Consider the following 22,515-nt stretch of genomic DNA (forward strand, 5'->3'; position numbering starts at 1 on the left):
AATACTGAATGAGTTGTGTAGTGTGAAGAAGCCACAGAACTGATTTTAGTAACATGTTTTCATAGTAAAGCAAATACCTACTGTAACAATACAAATAAGACAAAGTAGCTTTAGATCTTGTTATTCACAAAGCCATGTTTATTCAAGATTATAAAACCGTCCTGCTATCATATATCTACACGTATATACTTTCCCTTAATGATTGGATATGCAGTAGTCGAGAAGGCTAGATTAAAAATGTAGGAACATGTAGAGGGATTAGAGGGCTGTGGTTCCTTTTGTCTGCATCTTCAGATCTAAGTGTCCTATTTTGGTTATGTATCTTTCTATATATGTCAGTTTTTATTGTTTGAACTTGACGTTCTTGTTTAGCATGAAAAGTGAGATATTTCTGTAACTTGAAAATTCAAATAATTCCTTTTTTTTCTCCACGAAAGTACTTACTTAAGACTGTAGAGGAGATCTGGTTTCTTATATTTGTAGTCCTATTGACTTAGAAATTAGACCGTTTACCTACTAAAGATTGATAATACGTCAGTTATGGTAGACTGAGAATCGTGTGTCCAGGGAGAGGTATTTATTTTTTTATTTTCTTTTACCTGCAGAGGATTTTTCCAACATTGGAGAGCAATTTTTACTATTGTTGTTTATACTCGTTTCAAGTAGGCTAAGTATTTCAAAAGGGAGTTGGCAAACTTCATTTCAATCTGAGCCTGAAATTTTTGTTTCATGAAAAACCCGAAATATACTATATAATATATATATATATAAAATATATATTATACTGTACTGGGTTAGTGGAGTTTAATGTCCATTAGTTACATAGTGTACCAAACTTGAAAGGAGAACTGAAGTTGACATACAAGAATGAGATGTAGTTCAGGTGGAGAAGTTAGTTTTCTGTGCTACTTCATTTCATGGTCTACAAATGTGTAAAATCAGACATACCGGTATGACAGAGTTAGTGGTTTTACACATCATGCTGAGTAATAATGCAAAAGAAACTACTGCCATTATGATCTGAAATCATATTTTGATTGTTTCTGGCTAGAAAATTTGCAGGCAACCATTTATAATATATGAAATTCTACCATATTAATATACTGTCTTGAAAAAAAAGTATTTTATTTATTATTAGAGGCCTAATTTGATAATGGTATTTAAAATTTAAAGTTTAAATAAATCAGTAAAACTTTTGACAATGAATGGCTTGGATTTTTTGTTGAAATCCTAATTCTAAGAACTGCGCATTTAAAGATACGTAGAAAAGCCTTTTGTGTTATTTTTAAGACCTTTTCTTTTTAGGTTTCTACGTGGAATGAGCATTCCGTGTGTCCTCCTAGGCATGAATGAAGTGGCCTGGCAGGAGACCAGAGGAATGATACATGCCAACACTGGTCAGGAAGCAAGTGGGGTTGGAATAGGGGTTGCCCCAGCTGGAACGGTAGTTGGAGCAGCAGCAGGGCTCAGTGCAGGTGGAAACACTCCTCACCCCATCCCTGCAACTGCAGTGTCAGGTGCTTCCAGTGTCCTCAGTGGACGTTTTCAGGATGATGCCACAGTTGGATATTTCTTTCAGAGACAGGCTGGTGAGCAGCTGAGTGGCTACTCCAGCAAACACCGCTGGCCCACAGGAGATAGCATTCATGTAGATCGTTCGGTAGGTAGCCTGTTTGTTTTATATTGAAACAGCGATGTTTTGTGTTCAGTCCCCATCTTTAAGAAAGATACGTGTGAGTTAAGCCACCTCTTCAAAGCCTGTAGCAATCCAAAGTCTAAAATACTCAGTTACTTCTATTAAAGCAGTTATAAATCAAACTGCGTAAAATTATCTCAAAATGCTCAGTTTGGACCTTTCATGTAATGTGTATAAGCATTTCATATTTCTGGGAGTACCTTGTTTTCATCAGAATACTGTCAAATAAAACCTGAATTCATGCAAAACAATTTTTCTAGTTTAAAAGGGGACTAGCTTCTTGCCAGCTTTATGAGAAGTAATACGGATTTTGCACACAATCTTACTTGTTACGCTTGCAGGTAAAAAGTTTTGGTTGAGGTGAAATAGAAGCAGTACAATTACGTGTAGATCGAAACTTAACATACTCCTGTTGCAGATGATAACCTGGGGGGAAAAAAATCCAGTTTTAGGCTCTTACTCGCAAGTGTTTAATTGATAGAGCTTCCTCGTTTTTCTTTAAAAACTTGATTTTGAACTTCAGATAGGAATGTTTTTCCCCAGTGACTCTTGTAATGTGCCACCCTTAGGGCCACGAGGAACTTGTTTTACCTTCCCAAGCACAAGAACTTACGGGATGTGTTCCAAACATGTAGTAAACGCAGGAGCAAGTGTAAATAAAATGTGCTGCTCTTAAAACCAGGAGTATCTGTTGTCTGTTTATTTTTTCCCTAATCTGTTTTTTTCTGATTATTTGGTGCTTTTGACTTTTTTTTTTCTGGCTTTAGTCTTCCACTCTTTCTTCCTTTTTCACCGATCAGTATAGCAAAATAAATCCTTTGCCCTGACATCCAGCTCTATGCTATATCACATTCTGTGTTACATTTATACAGAAACTGTAGTGCAGCTCTTTAAAAAGAAAACTGCAATGTTCTACTTGTCCACTTGGACATGCTTCCTGAATGTGTGAAAATGTGTTTTTTTAAACATTCAGTCTGTTACAAAGGCAGCTGTGCTGATTTTCACTAGCGTTTCACAAGGCTGATAGGTTGTGTAGATAAAATTATTCCATCCTCAGTGGGAATCGGAGTCACATCTTAATCAACAGCCTTGTTTAATAATTGGTTAGATCCATCAGATTATTTCTGCATTCCTTTAGCAGGTAAATGTCATAAACATAAGGTATGTTTTCAAGTAACTTGGGTGAGAGGTTCAAGGGAACTACTCTTTATTTTTTGTAGTGCTTTCATAATTTTATACATTATAAAAACTTGGTGAGGGGAAAACTGCTGTGCATTATTACCTGTAGGAAAATAGTATCTTCCAACTTGCCGTAATCAATACTGCCTCTGTTCTGCTGTTTTTCACTGTTCCCATTCATCCTTGGAAACATGAACTAGCAGAAATCACGTACAGATCAGGAGACTTCTCCGCTTGAGTTCTGTGATTTGAGTCTTCCTCTGTGTGCCAGTGCTTTGGGGGATTTTTGTTAAGAGAGAAGTTACTGCATTTATTTATTTGTTTTAAAGAGGCAACTCTCGAATTTAGAAGCACTGGATCAAGTGGGTTTTCTAAAACCTTAATTTATGCAGACTGGTAGGAACTCAACTAGTTGCTATTGTTCTCTAAGCATTGGGTAGATAAGATCTCTGATGAATATATGGAGATAATTTTTTTGATGCATTTGGAGAGAGATTGCAAAGAACATTAATAGAAATAAGTATAGTAGATAACAGTTGTTCTAAGTAAGTAGAAATGAAGACACTGAAATCTTTTATTCAACATACATTATCTAAGCATATCTTAAAACTGTGGATTTGACATAGTTTTAGCACATTTTAGTGAAGTCACAGCATGTGAGACTGCCAAAACAATTTTTAAAATGCTTTTTAGATATAAATAGCAAGACTGAACCATTTTTTGTAAGACAGCGGAACTCTAGCTCCACTGCATAAAGTAAGAACTTAAACTGTATAGAAAGTAAAATACAAAATGGAAGTTAGCAATTTCAGCAGGGATTTTTTCAAGTAAAAATAAAGCAATCCTTATTTACAATATATGAAAAATTCTTATGGTGATGTGAAACCTTATAACTCTTATGGCAAGAAACAAGCATAAGTCCGAGGCCTTAGAAGGAGGATAAAGTAAACCCAGAACGTGGAAAAGCCTTGTGTTCTCTTCCATAATAGAAGATACCTGAGACTTTTGACTGACTGAGTGGTACGGAGAAGTGAGTCAATACAGTTGTGTGCAGTTTGTTTTTAAGAGGAACATCAACTTGGTTGGAATCACTGATGGATTTTGAAGAATCTTCAAATTAGTTGAAGTGTTAAGGAAGTCAAGAAATCTGTTCTAAGTCAGAATAATAACTTAATAAACATGCTCAGTTAATTCCAAGAAACTAATTCCTGGGAAGACTAGAGAAACCTTATTTTGTTTTCTTGAAAGCCATCTGAAATGTCTGCCAAAGAACTGAACATCTTATTAAGCATAAGGCAAGACAGCATCCTTAATAAAGATAATTATTTGTCTAGTAGGACATTTAATTTTTGCTGTTGTTAAGACTGAAGAATTGCTTGTCAGTGTCCTTTGTAAGGGATTATTTAGAAATGAACTGTGGTAATTATCAGTGAAGTGTCAATTGTTGGAAAGCAGTTCATATGAATAAACTGTAGCATTAGAGGCCTTGATAGCATGAGGAAGCATCAAGTGGATTGGATGGCCCTGCAGTTCCGTGGTAGTACTGGCAGCTCAGTGTGTGCTGCTCTGGAAATTATAGAATATCCTGAGTTGGAAGGGACCCACCAAGGATCATCGAGTCCAACTCCTGGCACCACACAGGTCTACCCAAAAATTCAGACCATATGACTGAGAGCACAGTCCAAACACTTCTTGAACTCCAACAGGCTTGGTGCAATGACTGCTTCCCTGGGGAGCCTGTTCCGGTGCGTGACAACCCTCTCAGTGAAGAACCTCTTCCTGATGTCTAGCCTAAACCTCCCCTGTTTCAGCTTGACACCATTCCCGCGGGTCCTATCGCTGGTGACTAAAGAGAATAGGCTGGTGCCTGCCCCTCCACTCCCCCTCGTGAGGAAGCTGTAGACCGTGATGAGCTTCCCCCCTCAGCCTCCTCTTCTCCAGGCTGAACAGGCGCAGTGACCTCAGCCGCTCCTCATACGTCTTCCCCTCTAGGCCCTTCACCATCTTCGTCGCCCTCCTCTGGACACTCTCCAACAGTTTAATGTCCTTTTTGTACTGTGGTGCCCAGAACTGCACACAGTACTCGAGGTGCGGCCGCACCAGCGCAGAGTAGAGCGGGACAATCACTTCCCTCAACCGACTAGCAATGCTGTGCTTGATGCACCCCAGGATACAGTTGGCCCTCCTGGCTGCCAGGGCACACTGCTGGCTCATATTCAACTTGCTGTCAACCACAACCCCCAGATCCCTCTCTGCGGGGCTGCTCTCCAGCGTCTCGTCGCCCAGTCTGTACGTATAGCCAGGGTTGCCCCTTCGTTATGAAGACCACGGTGGAAAAACTTGAGGTGCCGCTCACATTCAAGAGAAGAGCAAGGAAGTTCAAACACCCCGCAGTTGAATGGAATTCACCTCTCAGTTGAGTTGGAAAAATCTTTGATGTGAAAACTTGTTTGACCCAGTGTCTTAAATTAAGTAGCCACTCTGCCTGGAGGCTGATATAATTGGCTCATAGAAGGCTTCAGAGTAACAGTCACATGAACGTGTGATGTTGTTAACACTTGTATTCTGTGTTTTTTAAGGTTGCCTCAGCTGTAGCAACAGGAAATTAAAGTGATGGACAACAGTTGCATGGTGAAAACTTCATTTGGGAAGAGTTGAACTACTCGCCAGAGGGGAGGGCTGTGCAGAATAATTGGCATCATAAGGGAGGGCAAGGCTGGAGAAGCACTCGCTTGCATGAGAGACGATATCCAAAAGTCTTTTGGCGTTGGTTAGCTGAAACGTAATGCATGCACAACTCCGTGATCCAAGATGACAAATCCCAAACTGTAATTTGAGTCAGGTGGCCTCCGTTGTTACCCCTTAAAATAAACCAGAAGGGAGCACGTCTGTTCAGTGACTGACAGGATTAAGCACAAATTTCTCAGTCTAGAACTAACTGTACCTGGGTTTCTTTCATCTTCCTTTAGAATATTTAATATCGGAAATAGTTATAAAGGATAATAAGCTAAGTATAAAAAACTACCTCAGTTGGGTTTTTGCCTTTTCTCTCCCTCCCTTAAGAACAAAAATGTGCATCAGCTTCTTTGCTGGTACCATATCTGAGGAAGAGCACTATCCGCTGTGGCATCATCCTTTCATTAACATCCCCTTAGGGCTGCAGATAGGTTACTGATCATCATTAATTCACGTCAGTTCTATGTGAATTTTTGAGGCTTAGTGATCAGCAGTCGATAATGTTTGGTTTTACACAGATGAGGGTTTTGGGAAGTTCAGGATATCTTTGCTTGGATGTCAGAGCACTTGCATATGTTCTTGCACATGCTGAAGCAAAGAGGTACAGCTGGGGGATGCTGTCCATGCTGTTCATTCTGTATTCCTCCCTGTCAGCCCTATCTATTACTGTCCCTCATACCAATAAGAAGTTCATCAATTTATTTAAATGGAGTTACGAATTTGAAGATGAGGTTAGCTGTTTCTGTTCTCTTTGTCCTAGTAGAGGGGAAGGGTAGGAACTGTTGGTGAAAACATTCAAGTCTTGCAGCTAGGTCTGCCAGAGCCTCTTTGTCAGATCCTGGAGAAGCAAAAGAGAAATGCTGTGATTGTAGCAGCTTTTTTGGAGCTTCCTAAGGATAGCGGCACTGTAAACAAAAGAATATAAATTGTGTCTTTGCCCAAAGCTTCAGTTGCTGTAACTCATTTCTGGTGGAATTTGTAGGTTTCTGGAGAAGTTCTGTGAATAGCTGCTGACACAAAATCCTTTTTGGGGTGTGAGGGGATAATAGAGCAAAGAAGTGTCTTACCGAGTTCCAGAGCTTTTTTGCACTTGTGGTATGGAGGAGAAACTGTGTATCGGTTTTTACAAGTATTGAGTATGACTTCCGCAAGGATCTGTTTGAACTAATTTAGCTACAAGGAAATGCATGGATGTTATTAAACTAATAAAATGTGCAAATGTTTAACATTGTTGCCTCCAGTAGCAAATGGACAATTCCTAGCAAAAACTTTGCCTTCGATTTAAACAATAAAATTGTTTTTGACGTTCAAATAAGATACGCACATACGTTTGTGCAGTGGAAATGGGGAGATATTTTTCCCATATGAGATCTTACAGCCATGTAGCCATCCCTTGGAACAACGATCGTCGTCTCATCGTTCAAATTGGGAACAACATAATCTGTTTTCTCACCTTAGAGTGGGAGTCACGTTTCCTGAATCATTAGTTCTTCCTTTTGTAGAACCCACTTAAAACCATCCCTAGAAATCTGAGTGAGCTTGCACACCGTATTTTTTTATTTCCTAACTTTGCAGCTTTTATTTAGTTTAAAAATAGTTTCAGTTGTTAAAAAAAATTTAATTTTTTTCCAAAGTAGCTTTCATAAACAGACAGTTAAGACTTTCAGGTGCTAGGCAACTATGCAGCACGTAAATAGAGTCCTGCTAAAAGCGTAAGTTTTGTGCTAGATGATTGATGCTTCCTTCTCCCGGTCAAGTTTACATCAATCTGAAGCTGTGTTGGAGGTTGTTCATTTCTGTTTCTGCCTTACAGGTTCTGTATTAACCTTGTAACAAGTGTTGTCTTTTGGTGTTTTTCAGCGTTTTTAATTATATTTTGCTATTTTCTTTATTTAATTACAGGAGCATTTTCCTCCACTTAACTAGAAACCCAGTTAATGAATGTCAAATCAATGTTTTAAGCAGCTTTTCAAATTTGCAAACTAGCAAAACTTTTCAAACCCCACAAATTAGGAAGAGAAATCTTAGAAAGATTTTTTTGTTTTGGTTAACAGAGAGCTCAGGTGAGGGTGTTTGATTCCTCTTTTGGAAAACGTATGCCCTGTTAAAACTTGTTTTATAAGTTCATGAAATTTTTCATTGTACTAGTGCTCTATAATTTGCAGGAAGTCCCCCAAGTTTTTTTGGGGTGAATTTTAAGGTGGTGACTTCTTGTGCACTAAAAAAAAAGTCTTGCACTGTGCATTTTTGAAAAATCACTGTATTACGTGCTTGAGACTGCCACAGTTCTGGCAGCAGACTTAACTTTCGTAGCCAGAAAGAGGTAGCTGTTGTTCCCATCTCTTTCATTAGAACTAGGTAAAATAGTGTATTTTATGGCGTGCTGCAAGGTGTTTTCATGTAATTTAACAGACCAAAAAGCATTGGGAACTTGTCTGTAATATCTTTCTTTATCTAGAGAGAGGGAGACTCTCTCTAGCTATGAATTCTGCAGATACCTGATTTGTTTTTATCAGTTTTGAGCACATAGCACGTGGAATAGCTGTCTTAATGGATGGGACAATGACCCAAGGGAACAGTACAGAACTGCGTCAGGGGAGGGTCAGGCTGGATATTCGGGGAAGGTTCTTCAACGAAAGGGTGATCGGGCACTGGCACAGGATCCCCAGGGCAGTGGTCGCAGCACTGAGCCTCCTGGAGTTCAGGAAGTGTTTGGACAACACTTTCAGACACTTGGTCTGATATTTGGGTGGTCCTGTGTGGAGCCAGGAGTTGGACTCTGATCCTTGTGGGTCCCTTCCAACTCGGGATCTCCTGTGATTCTGAGGAGAGCAATTGCAGTCACATTCTGCCTTGTACAAACAAGTTCATTGCGTGTAACGTTTTCTTCAGAGACCTTTACTGAACCATTCCTTCCAGTCACGTTCGCTGTTCTGATGCATCTGCATACTTCCTACATACCCTTTTCACCGTTTCGAACTGCAGCTGATAGTTTCAGCTCTGAGTTACTCGGCCAGTCCCCACATCTGCATGCTATCTCAAATGCTGTCAAGCTGTGAACTGCTACCTCCTCTTTGTGAATTTCACTACTGGTTGCATCTATTACTGTAAGTACATTCGCAAGTGTGCTTGTACTTTTTTTTCAATTTGTTTGTGCTTTCTGACATACCTCAACCTTTTGCCTGCCCTGATGCCTCCAAATACCTGGCACTTGTGCACTGTTAAGTGTCTTAGTGTGAATGGTTACTTTATTCTTACTTTACCAATTCAATTTCTTGTATCAGTCTTTGTAACTTGCCTTATACTTAGACTGAAAGCTCTTTGAAGCAGAGCCCTTTATGCTTTCTTGTTCAGTAATTACTGTAGTGAGTCTGATATGGTACTCCAGCAAAACAAATGGCATGCAGTCATCTCAGCATTCTTTGATTTACATACAGAGAAATTATCCTTTATAGTTGTACAGCAGTAGTTCTGTGCAGAGTCGTTTCAGGTCTGTGAGGAATTACTGACAGCAGCATAAATCTGAATGGTAGTGCTGCTTCTGGAGATGACGTGGAGAACGTGGGCTGCAAGCAGCAGACACATTCATGCGCCTTGGAGACTGACACAATGGGATGCACAGACCCCAAACTGCTGCTGGAGCTGGTGGAGGGTTCTTTGCATTTATTCCCATGTGCTCCTGGTTCTAGGTGGGTGTATGCCCGAGCCTCGTTCCAGACCTGATTGCTGTCCAAGAGTGGAGTTTTGTTCCAGAGCTAATACTTTTGGGAGGAACTCTAGGGGAGTTTGTGTAGACACCCAGGATGAGCTGGTGGGAGCCAGTTAGTTTTGGAAAAAATGGCTGCAAGTAGTCATTCAGGCTTTCTGCAATTATGATGTATTTCTTCGTATTTTCTAATTCAATATCTTGTTGTTCAAGTTGTCGAGAAATAAAAATATTTTAAATTGGGGTCAGTGTTAATTATTTTTTAAATACAAGTTCTTACCCGCTGATGTAGAATGTATTTAGCTTTCTGTTTTCGTGTGATTAAAACCAGGGCTTATGAAAATGTGTAGCACTGCTTTATTGCACGGAGGTGCTACCTTCTGTTTTTTGAACTACTTTGCTTTGGTAGTTTTCAGTAAAGTCAGGGTAATCAGGATGCTTATGTGTCTTTGTGAAGATTTATGTGAAAGCTTTTTCACTTTAGTGAAGACAGGAGGTTGGAATTCACGAAGCATAGTGGTGGGTAAGTACGTGAAGGGAAGCAGGGAGGTAGTACATAACACATAAGATCTCCTTTAATTTGATAGATGGTTATTCATACTGTTGGTAATACACGTTTGTTAGGGGGCTTGTCTTTTCCCCCACAGTTGTTGCTTCTCTCTGCTTGTAAATTCTGTTGTTTACGTGCTGATAGCTACCTTCATCTGTAAGTGCGCTTAAATTTTTGTTTTTTTAACTGAAAAGATTGAAGAATTTGGCTTTTAATCTATTGTTACGCAGATGTATTAATGCCAATCTTTGAACTCATTTTTGTTACAAACCTTTTATTATTTTCATTTGAATTGTAAATGGCCTACTTTATTTCCAGTAGCTTAATTGTCATCAGTCTGCAGTGTTATTTGAGACTTTTTTTAAGTTCCTTTGAAGGACTATGCTGGCCAACGTTTAATGAGATATTAATGTCCAAGGCTAAGCTGCTGCTCTTACTGAATTAGAAATGAGGCTTATTGAATTAGAAGTAGTCTCTTTGTAGGTTTTTGTACAGTTGGCTGTTATTTCGGCTTTTAGGCAATTGTAGAAATCTACGGCTAATTTCAAAATGCGTGTTGTCGAAAGAGAACATCCTTAGCGAACAGCTGAAAAAATTGATAACAGCCATTTCTGTGTGTCCATTCCATTGCTGTAGGCAGATAAAGTAGAAGACACATACTCTTCCCTATAGTAATTATTTTAAAATGTGTTGGAACAAGCATGCTTTAGTGTTCTCTGCATAACCTTCTCTGCTGTCCTTGATGTTATGCGGAGAGTAGCGCCTTGAAGAACGAAGGTAGATGTTGGTGCTGACTGACATATATTTGAAACTTTGTTTTTTTCACTGACGTTTTGTGGTGGTGATGCAGGGGAGTTGCGTGTTCTAGCAGCAGCTATCCTTCAAGCAGCTAGGTGTCCGTGCTTACATAGCGGAGTGATAAGTTTAAAAATTGTGAATTTCTTTGTACTAGTGTGATTCAACTCGCTGGCTAATGAATTAGGCACTTCCATTTCTTCGTCACTGGCTTTAGTAATCACTTTGAGAAGATGTGGTGGTTTCACCTTGATGGGCAGACAAGTTCCACCATGCTGCGCTCTCACTCCCCCTCCTCGAAAGAACACGGGGAAAAAATATGGTGACAGAAAGCTCATGGGTTGAGGTAAGGACAGGGAGATCACTCACCAATTGCCATCATGGACAAAACAGACTCAGCATGGGGAGATTAATACAATTTATTCCCGATCACTGAGAGACTAGAGCAGTGAGAAACTAAAACCACCTTCCCCCCATCCGCCCTCTTCTACCTCTTCCTCCCGAGCAGCGCAGGGGAATGGGGAATAGGGACTGTGGTCAGTCCCTGGCACTTCATCTCCGCTGCTCCTTCACGGTCACTCTCTGCCCCTGCTTCCCGAACTGAGCCTGCGGGGGCTGCCCACAGGCAGCAGCTCTTCAAGAACTGCTCCCACACGGCTCCGTACCACGGGGTCCATCCCCCAGGAGCAAACTGCTCCAGCACGGGTCCCCCACGGGCGGCAGCTCCCCCCAGACCCCCTGCTCCTGCGTGGGCTCCTCTCCAGGGCTGCAGCTCCGGCCCGGGGCCTGCTCCTGCGGGGGCTCTCCATGGGCCGCAGCCTCCTCCAGGCCACATCCACCTGCTCCAGCGGGGGCTCCTCCACGGGCTGCAGCGTGGAGATCTGCTCCATGTGGGACCCATGGGCTGCAGGGGGACAGCCTGCTCCACCAGGGGCCTCTCCACAGGCCGCAGGGGAACTGCTGCTGCCTGCCTGGAGCACCTCCTGCCCCCCTGCTGCACTGACCTGGGTGTCTGCAGGGCTGGTTCTCACTCCTCACTCTCCCAGCTGCTGTTTTTTTCCCTTTCTTAAATCTTCTCTCACAGAGGCGCAGACAACATCGCTTATTGGCTCTTGGCAGTGGTGGGCCCCTTTGGAGACGGCTGAAATGGGCCCTTATCTAACATGGGGCAGCTTCTGGGCTCTGCTCACAGAGGCCACCCCTGCAGCCCCTCGCTACCAAACCCTGCCAGGTAAACCGAGCACAGATCCAACTTCTGCTGTTCCCTGGTTCCCTCTTACCTGCTGGAGAAATGACCTCTCTTTTTTTTTCCTCAGGGTACATTGTTTATTATTTTTCCATTTTTTCCCTGTTTCCGATTCTATGATATCTAAATTATATTTACTTTTCTGTTTGCTATGGAAAAAAAAAAAACATTAACAGAGAAGAAGCCTTGATTACAGTGTAGAAGGCTAATTTATGGAGATTTGTACTTGATTCTAGTCATGTACATTTTAATTGTTCTGATTCTTTATGAATTGTTAACAGATTGAATCAAAGCTTGTTGACTCTGTTAGAATGTAGTAGATGTATATTTAATTAATCATTCCTATATATAAATTGTCCCTAGTTCCTGTTTGTGTGTAGATGATTTTTTCTGTACAAAGTTTTCATTTTCAGAAAAGGCAAACTTCATGCCTTTGCATAGCATATAACCTACCGAGCACAGAAATTTTTGTCAGTTTTTTAACTTAACTTTTTGAATAAAAGCTAATTATGAAGTCACGAAGGTTGGTGTCTTAAAATAGCAGTGCATCATTTCCATGTCACGCTTCCTAATAGCAGTAGCTGTATAGTATTAATACTCACTGACAAAGCTTTTCAGTATAGAATAAAATACTAATGGGTGGAAATCCCTCATGAGTTCCTGAATTCCTGTTACCTCACCGGTGTCACTTACCATCGTGTTACGGCAAGGTGATGCTACTTGACTAGCTTAACAAGAAAAGTGCAGATTTTTAAAATGAGAAAAAAGCAGTTTTGCAATGCGCATACATTAAGTAATCAGCATCAATTAAATAATGAGCATGTTTAGACAACTGCAATTCAGGCTTTGTTTCACAGCTTAGTTTTCAAACCTGAATAGATTTAGCGGCTTCCCTTTTTGTGTGTGGAATATTTCTGCAGTGGGGTTAGAGATGCTGAATAACATAACAGTGCAGTAGGGGGAAGGTTAAGAGTCTCACCTTAACCGTAACTGTTTATTGCTGAAGATAAACCTGTAAATTTTTGTGTATGAAAGTTCTTCAGTTGATTTACAAGGAGTAGAGTTCAGTCAGCACCCCCCCCCCCCCTTTTTGGGGGGGGAAGAATTGCCTTTCCTTGTAGTTCATTTAAATAATAAAATAAGTGTCTAAATAATGTATGGGTAAATATTATTTTAATAAATTAAAATAAATTTCCTGTTCACAAAAACTCTCACTGTACAAGTTTTTATGGGATTTTTTTATTTCCTTGTTGAAGCTGTCGGGTAAATTATACATAAACATTTAAGCAACTTCAGATTTTTATTTTACAAAATTCTGTAATATTTGTCTTCCTGTTACCTTCCCTAGAAACTCTTTGGAGAGGTTAATTTTTTACATAATTAAGACTTCATTGAGAAATCTGCCAAGATATTTGGCTTGTATTTCAAGGCATGTAGGAACATATCACTTCAAATGGAGCAAACAGTAACTGTTAGGAATAGTTGCAAGTTCTGTTTTCACAGCCGCGTTATTATTAATTTGTGAGGCTGGTACTTCTGCCTGTGGGTGACTAGGGATTAAAGTCCTGAGTTTGAGGACATCTGACGGTAGTTGCGGAAAATTTGTGCCACTGAGCAAAACTTGTGCTGGTTGGGTGGAAAGAGGCGTAAAAGCCTGTGCAAGGAAGAGATAAGTTTCTTACATGACAGAAGGCTTGTTTGTGGGGAACGAGTGGTATTGCAGGTTTCCTAGAGCACATTTCATTTCACAGCCAGGAACAGAACCCAAGGTTTCTGAATCTCACTGGGCCAGCGTAACCACCAAATGGACTGAAGGAGGTGGAAAGATGTGCTTCGTTTTCCTCTACCTCTCTTGGTGGAGGCGGTGTCCTGTTGGACTTGGTTTTTACTCTCTGTTGGTAGAGGACTGGGAAATGGATCTGTAATTGGCAGCTGTGTCAGTGTCTTGTGGGATGTCATCCAGCATATTGATACCTATATATATATTATTTGTTTCTTAATTTATTTATTGCTGTTTGTAGGAATTTAGGAAGTTCCCTTCTTCAGCGTGCATGATTCCAGATTCCTGGTGCCCCTATTGACAAACAAGAAAAGCAAGCAAGCAAGCAGAGGGTTACCCAGCCATTGGTGGTTGTGTATACACGTCAGCTGTTGGGGTCACCCCACCCTTTTGTGCCTTGCATTTTCAGTGGGTCAGGAAGTGCTCTTGCAGCGTATTTCTCACTATGTGCTACAAAAGTACTACCTCGATATTATAGATTCATTTTTTCACTGTCACTGGTAGGGATGCTTCTCAAACTTCGCTCTAAGGGACAGTAACACAATGATGGCTGATGTGGGGCAACTAAACTGACAGTAAATTTCCTTTTGTTAGAGTATCCGAATGTGTGAAGGGTCATGGAGTGCAAAAGTAAACATCTAGATCTCTGAGTATCAGTTCAGAAACCTAAAATATACAGATTAAAGAATTCGTTTGCTTGTGGAAATTTTCAGTGGGTTTTTAGGACACTAGTGAAACGAAAATCGTGAAGTACATACTGGGGAAAATACTGTCCTTTTGAGATTTTTAACATGTAGATGTGTTAGAACTTAAAATAGGTTGCCTAAGTGTTTTTTCCGAAACGCCTAATAATGTTGTTTTCTTAGACTGCTTCTTTAAGCTGTCTTGTAATTCACTTTGGAGTATTTAGGCAAGTCTGCAGTTGTGTTACTGTCATATATGTTGCTCAGAAAATATTACTTATTTTCAAAATGCGCTGTGCCTGTAGATGTTTAACTCAGGAGCATAAACGTCTACTGGGCAGCTTGGTATTGAGCGAGCTTTTGGCTCTTTGATGCTTCAAAGAGGTATGAGTAGATGCATCTAGCCAAAGGCTGTTTTAATCAAACAAATGCCTTGTATTCTTAAAATGTTACGCTAAATATTTAGCAGTTTGTAATTAACTTAGATACAAAACGTGGTTCCATTATTGCTTATGATTCCAGAAGTTGCTTATTCAGCTGCCGAAGCGCTTCTGTTATCTGGACACAGGAATGGCTAGCCTCAAAACCAGAGTAAGGAAACTGTGAAACTGGCAACATATTCTGGAGTAGAAAACCATGTGTACGGCCCTGAACTACTGTATTTGGTAATAGAGGCTTTGGGATTTGCAGTTTAGGCTTGTTGCCATTTTTTCCCTCGTTCTTTTTTGTTACAAATCTCTGCTAGATTTGTCTAATGCTTTAATTTATATACAAAAAATAGTATTTTTCTTCAGTCATTTCAAAATGCTGAAATGTTAAATGAGCTTTTTTGTATTTCTCATCAAGTGTCCAACATAACAGTACAAGGCAGGATTTAACTTAATTGGAGGGCTGGCAGAGTCGCTACGTACTGTGCTTCAAAATACAGCCATTTCTGTGTTCCTATGCTAGTTTCATTTGCTGATGTGAAGTCTCTGCCATAAGAATATACTATATATAAGAAGATAAAAGCTGCAGAAGAGCCACCCCCTGTAGAAAACTAATGGAAAGGAATTTTGCACTGAAGTCTTTCAGCAAAACACAGAAGGAGGCTCAAGCATTCGCCTTAAGACCAGCAGCTTCCCTTTCGTTCCAGTCACGCTGTTGTAATTGCCAGGTGTTGAACCTCGCCTAGGACCACGGCTTCAGCAGCAAAACCCATCCTGTGTTCTCCGTCCTGGGGTTACGGTATTGACCTGGGAAGGGAGAGATGGGAATCCAAATGTCTTCATGCAGGAAATGTGGCTTATGGGCTTCCTGGTCAGCTTGTTAGCCCACTTCTGATGTATAAAGTGAGAAGATCATCTCTCTTTTGATTTTAATTTTATTATTTTTCTCTCAAATATATATATTTAGAAAGGGCTTATCTTTGCTTATTTTATCATGGAAAATATTTAGGAGCTTATTTCTAGCAGGATTCAGAATTATTGGAGAGAGTACCACTATTCTCTCCTATATAATACATATATAACTTCTGTAGCAATATTGGAGAGAGTACCTACCTCTCTCCTAGGATTCAGGTGCCTAGATTCCAGTAGGAGAAATAATTTTAAGCAGCATTTCTTGGGGTAATTCTAGATGGCCGTGCAGTCAGCCACCCGGCTCCTTGATGCCACCCCAAGTTCAGGGCACGGTTTCCAGTTTCTACCTGGTACCGCCGGTGCTCGACTCCACCGTGCTCCGGAGCAGCTCCTGCTCGTTGCTTTCCCCATCCCAAATCCATGCTGCAGCCAGCTCAGCGGGCTGGGCTGGTGAAATCCTCATGCACAGAAAAGGGAAAGAAAAACCTGAATCAAAGGTTAAACCCTTTACTCGATGACTACCGAGTTAATTGCAAGGGAAGTGGCGAAAGCTTCCACGGGAAGAATGGCTGAACTGACCCGCTCAGCAGTAGATCCCTAGGCCTTTTTACCTCTAGCATCAGCTCAGTTTGGTGGTTGGATGTTGCAGCGTTGAGAGGGAGGGTTGTCTGGTGGACAGACTGCGAGGTAGGAACGAGACAGAGTCGAAATGAGAGCCCTACTCTGGGAGTTTGAACAGAGTAAAAGAAGGTTTTTACATATGTGTTTAGATTTAAAATAGATTTTTGGTATATATTACAGACAGGGCAGAGAGGGAGTGTAAATTCAAGAAAGAAAGCGTCTATATTTAAAAAAAAAAAAAAACATTATTTTTGGACTCAGCGTTAAAACCTCCTGCTTAATACTGTGATGAATAATGGACTAATGTACGCCAGCACGTTGTATCCAGTTTCAGTGGAAGTGGAAAAAGAACAGTTTCAGAGTATCCATGAACTTTTCCCCCTTTCACATACTGATAGAAGATTCTGATCCATCCTTTTAACATCGTTGTGTGAGAATTGTAATACCGAAAGGATTTTTTTTTTTTGGTGTGTCGTTTCCATTCGTGTGTAATTTAGTGGGCCCGGGGAATGATCTGACATGTATCAGAATTGTGGAACGACTGCCAGCTTCTCCTGGTAGGAAATGTTTGTTCGCTTTCAGCTCCTGAAAACTAAGATTAGATCTAGCAGCTAATTCCAAGAGCAGGTAGGTGGCAAATGGAGGAGGAGCAGACTTCAGAGTGATTGTGGGGGAGAAGACGAGAAAATAGATGTCAGCAACCAAAACCATGAAAAAGTTGTAAATGTTGAGTATGTTTGTTAATAAAAAAAAAAAAGTTCAAAGGATTTTTTTGTTGTTGTTTTATGAATTATGCTAGACAGGGAATGAATAAAAGTTTTCTCAAACATTTTTGAATGCTCTGATTTTCTTAAGGTAAGACCGTATTTTCTGCAAGAGAAATGTATCTTAAAAATGCATATTTCTGGAGCATATGAATTAGCTGAACATTGGCACTGAGTTAGAGAAAACATAATTAAAACTTCCTGGTAACGTGGATAACTACCCAGCGTTTCTTTTCTCGGGAGAGGGCGCGTCTGTATGCGTGGTGCTAGGTGTAGCTGGCTTGCCCGTGTTGTAGATGTTTTCTTCTGTGGCTGTAGAGATCGGGGCTAGCACTGACAACAGCAGATCTTCTCCAGATATTAGTGCTGCTTGTATTTTCGCCAGTCTGTAAGCTAATCTGTGAAACGTGTATTCATGATACGGGACAACATTTTGTGGCTGCTGTCCTTGATGGAAAGGCAAATCGGGACCCTCTTTGCTCCGGTAATAGGACTGTTATTTTTCGTGCTGCTGGTAGCAAGAGATAACGTTAACTTAAATTTCGTCTTTGTAAGAAAGGGGCGAGTGAGCAGAACCAAAGTTCAGCGTACTCAAGTTTATTTTCAGTTTCAGGAAACTTCAGTTGACTTGAAACTCAGCAGGAAAAAAGTTAGCCGCGCTGTTGCCCCGCTTCTTGGAGTGCCTTTTCTTAGAGATTCGGAAGTGCGTGTAGCCTTGTGCTTGAACTTTGTTGAGCTGGGGAAAAATAAGTATTTGCTGTTAGGTCTTGTACAAAAAAGACATCTATTTATTTATTTATTTATTTTATTTAGTTGAACGGTGATTATTTGAGTAGAATTTATGGTAAGCGTGGCAAACATGAGCTATAAATTTTGTTTAGAAGTCCTGTTAGACCACAACCACATATCTTGAGACAGAAGTACCTAAAGTGCTTCTGAATTGTAATTGAAACTAAAGTGCATGACTTATTCTGGGGAGCGGCTTACGGTAAGATACTCAAGTCTCTCAGCCACCTACAGACAAAATTCTAATAAATTCAGAAGTTCTTCAAAACCTGAATCTTCAGTTTTTCTTTCTAAAAAATTCCTGTTCTTCTACAGCTCATTTTTCCATGTGTGTGCACAAAGATTTGATTATCCCTCTGAGCTAATGAAGAGCTTGTTTCACATAGTTTCCAATTAACTTAATTTTAAATTAATTTGAAAAATGTGTTTAGCTTTTTTTTTTAAAGATACATGACAATCTGCTTACAGTGTTTAAAAGAATAAAATCAACATAATTAACTTAAATGTCAGCATCTCTGGAAAAAAGGCCAAGGTGCTGATATTTTTTTCATAATTCGCTGTGAAACTCAATTTGCTCTCACTGAAATTGTTTTGAATTGGCTTCAAAATCTGATTTTCAGAGAGAAGATTTCATCTTTGATCTGTGAACTTTCAAAAGTATAGAGAGACAACCTCAAATGTAATGGTTTATAATGATTATGGGGCAATAACAGTACTTTAAGAGTAGAATTTTGAGATTAAAACATCTATTGGCAGGCAATAAAAACTTCCTCAAAGCTAAGAAAGAATTGGTGAAGCTGCTTGTGCCGGAATATAAGCACAAGATTTTCTTTGCCTAGTATTTGAGTATTTTTTTAAAAGTGGTCTTAATGTGTTATCAGCTGTACGGAATAACTTTATTTTGCTGTATCTGTTAGTGTGAACAGGTGGGTTTATTAGGGAAGACAAAATCTTCCGGAGAGACGGGCATCAGGAGGAAAACTTCGATTTTCCTTTCTTTACACTTGAAGAATTTGTTCTCATTATTTTACCCTGCTACATCTCCCTACTGAGAAAGACGGGAAGAGGAGAAACAACTCCAAACTTCCTTTCATTTGTTTTTCTAAGCTTATTATGGCTTTAAAAATTCCTCTTGGAAACAAATTTCTCAGGAGAGAATGCCCCTGGTGCTGCATGCCGAAAGGAATGCATGCATGGGAAAAGGGGGCTGCTTGTCTCAGCACCAGCTCTTGCACTTGTAATACACCTTCTGTATTTAAAAATACAAAATCCACCCCCCCCACCCCCCGCACACGCAGAAGAGTGCTATTTCCTGGAAGAAGGCAAGAGAAATTGTGCTCGTGCAGTCATGCAGTCACTTACTAGGCTGTGATAGCAATGTGCTACGAGTAGCTTTTGTGACCAGTCTTGTGAGCTTTTCTTTGTTTGCTGCTAAGTGCACGCAGTAACATTGTGTGCAACTAGCCATCCCCTTTCCGAACTATATTCAGTGTTCAGGTCTTCAATTTCCCTTTGTTTATTGCAAATACAATATTGGTCACTGTTTCCGTGGTGAGTGCTTTCCGTCTGGATATATGAAGTTTATAGTTTTTAAGTTTTTCCATGGAATTTCTTACACATTGTTTATTATATTAACTTGTTTCATTAAATTGGTCATTAACCGTGGCCGTTCACGAGGTCGAGACTCAGGTCCAGCCTAGGTTGTGTAGCAAACTTTGTGTGCTCTCAGGTGTTAAAAATGCGGAGTATTGCAGACTAAACTTGTGAAAATACATTGCGCTGTGTAACGGATCACTCTTTTTTTTCCCTTCCTGCAGGTCCGATCTGTGGATGAGATGAATCATGAGTTTCAAGCTCTTGCCCTAGAATCTCGGGGAATGGGAGAGGTAATTATCGAGGGCTCAAAATCCAGCGGGAGGTTTGGAAATTTTGATACAATCTTAGAAGTCAAAAACTATATCAAATGGAGTATATAGCTTCTTTTAAGACCAAATTGATTTTTCAGGCCGCTAAGATCTCCTTCCTAAGGTGAAGAATGAACAAAGTGGCTTGCAAGAGCACTGGGATGCGTGCTGTTACTGTGTCAGTCTCAGCAGATGACTGATACTGTTGGGGAAGTGACCATGTAATTTCTTTGAAACCTTGCTCAGTTTTATGAAACGAGGCAGGTTTTCATTGCCACTCTGTCTAAATGAGCAAAACAGTTGCTACCTCCAACAAGCCAAGGAGGCTAGGATCTGCAAGGGGTTTTGGCTTCAGGAAAAGAGGCACTGGCACAGCCCAGCAGAAATATGTGGTAATTTACTATGCCTTTCTTGTTAATTACTCCTTAAAAGAAGATTTTAATCTAGCTAGGTGGAGAGGAGGAGTTTTTAATTTTCTTTTTTTTTTGTTGTTTTCTTTTTTTGTCAATGTACTTTTTGAAAAAGTTGTGAAGGTAATAGAGGGTAACTTAGGGAACTGCCTTTCAAGGACCTGAAGTGTTTGAAAAGTAATCAGCGTGCATTAGGGTTACTTGCCATGGCAGGATATGGTAATGAAATAAATTCCTATTGAACAAAGATTTCAAATACTGGTCCATTTGTTTTGCTGGATAGTAGATAAAGCTTTTTGATAATTGAACCAGTGATGAATGATATTTCTGCTTAATTTTTTTAAAAAAATTACAGGACTGTATGCTGAAGGGAAGCTTTAACTTACAAAAAACAAATGTCATGTTCTAGGTGCTGAACACTTCTTGGCTGACACGTTGCTATTCTTATTTGGTTTTTCTGATGTTAATGAAGCATTTAATGTATTCTGCAGAACTGTGAAGATTTGTTTTAAAAAGAAAGCAGTTCTGGTGGAGTAATCTAGTATCAGATTGGTATTATATTGTGACCCTGAGCTTACTAGGCTATTACACCTTTCATTTTGATAGTGTCTTCCAGGTGTCTTCATTTAACACAGCTTTTCAAATCAGTGGGTTGACTTAGTAATTTTCTTAATGTATTGCACAACAATAGATTAGTTCATGGAATGTATTCTGGGATGTTTTGACCTTCTTTTTTGTTATTTTAACAGCCTTCCAAAATATTAGAGAAAATACCCTCATAATTAGCCGTGTAAACTAGAATTGGTAGTTGTATGTTCTGTGCTTCCTTCTATGAGGAAAGGCTGAGAGACCTGGCTCTGTTCAGGCTTGAGAAAAGAAGACTGATAGGGGATCTCATCAATGTCTAAATACCTGAAGTGTGGGAGACGGAGGGATTTGGCCAACCTCTTTTCAGTGGTTTGTGGGGACAGGACGAGGGGTAATGGCCACAAAATGGAGCACAGGAAGTTCCGCACCAACATGCGAAAGAACTTCTTCATGGTGAAGGTGACAGAGCACTGGGACAGGCTGCCCAGGGAGTCTGTGGAGTCTCCTTCTCTGGAGATATTCAAGGCCCGTCTGGATGCCTACCTGGGCAGCCTGCTCTATGGAACCTGCTTTGGCAGGGGGGTTGGACCCGATGATCTCTGGAGGTCCCTTCCAACCCCTACAATTCTGTCATTCTGACTGCTTCAGAAGGCTTGAAAGGGAGGTCATTTCAAGGGCTCTGCTTCTAGCTATTGGGGAGTTTTCTCCCATAATTCTTCTCCATAGATAGGTAAATATCTCTGAATTGAAATTAGTTTCTTGTTCATAATTCTTAGTCTTCTCGGTCTTTTTTTTTCCACCCACTGGGATTCAATGCTTCCTGACATTTGGAGCTCATTAGGTCTTACTTTTCACATCATTACTGAAATTAAGATTGTTTGTGTATCCTCAAGCAAGTATCACTTCCAGGTGCTAACACAAAGGAATATAGTACAGAATCTGTTTTCATTGTACCAGAAAATATTTGGAAATAATACATCCTGGAAGACCTTCTGTGAAGGTATTCGTCTGAGTTGGCTTCCGATAGAGCCTGGTGTGAGTCAGTATCGGGAACAGGACTGGTAACGTGAGCCAGAAGTACTGGTTCGTAGAGTCACGGGATGATCCTTGGTCTCTTTCTGTCTTGCAATTCACTGCTAATTCATTCCTTCTGTAAAGAAGCAGCCTAAAGTTTTATTAGCGAGAGATCTGCTGTATTGCAGGCATCTTTCTAAAAAGGTCTCCTAAAACTAGCTGTTAGACTGGTTAAACGCAGATGCTGCTTCTGGCTCCAGCTCACAGAAGCTATCATGACCCTCAAGGTCACGATGATATTCTGAAGAAATACTGACACGTGTTGCTATTTCTCTTCTCTGGGCATCTGCTGTTTGCTATTTCAGGGCTGGCATATTGGGCTTCAGGACCCTTAGTTGACCTAATACAGGCATACATAAAAATTAATTGTCAAACAGAATATAAAATAATTTTATTCAATAGCATCTCTTCTTACAGAAAATGAGAGAATCAATATGCACATAAATTTTGTTTTAGGGAGAGTGTATCCATTTCTGGTGTCAAGGCTTCATTTGGAGAAACTGTAGAAAGCTGTGTAGGAATAACTTCTGATCCTAAAAAAAAAAGTCCTTATTTTAAGACCCAGTAATTGAGACTGCAGTTACTTATCTGAGCTGGTTAAGAGGCAGCTTTAGTGTAAGTGGTTATCGTCTATGCATAGAAAGGGCTTTGTTCATC

The 22,515-nt window shown here is 40.2% G+C and overlaps 1 protein-coding gene across 7 annotated transcripts in view; it reads left to right on the forward strand.

Moving 5' to 3' along the window:
* PUM2 (pumilio RNA binding family member 2) overlaps nt 1–22,515 on the forward strand; it is a 70,215-nt gene that overhangs the window by 4,128 nt on the left and 43,572 nt on the right. For all 7 annotated transcript variants that reach the window (XM_035560236.2, XM_035560235.2, XM_035560234.2 and 4 more), the window contains exon 2: nt 19,700–19,768. In XM_035560236.2, coding sequence (XP_035416129.1) covers nt 19,718–19,768 — 51 coding nt within the window. In that variant the 5' untranslated portion in view covers nt 19,700–19,717. The remainder of the gene's footprint in view (nt 1–19,699; nt 19,769–22,515) is intronic.

Source organism: Cygnus atratus, chromosome 3 (genome assembly GCF_013377495.2).
Source record: "Cygnus atratus isolate AKBS03 ecotype Queensland, Australia chromosome 3, CAtr_DNAZoo_HiC_assembly, whole genome shotgun sequence".
In the NCBI taxonomy this organism is placed as follows: domain Eukaryota; kingdom Metazoa; phylum Chordata; class Aves; order Anseriformes; family Anatidae; genus Cygnus; species Cygnus atratus.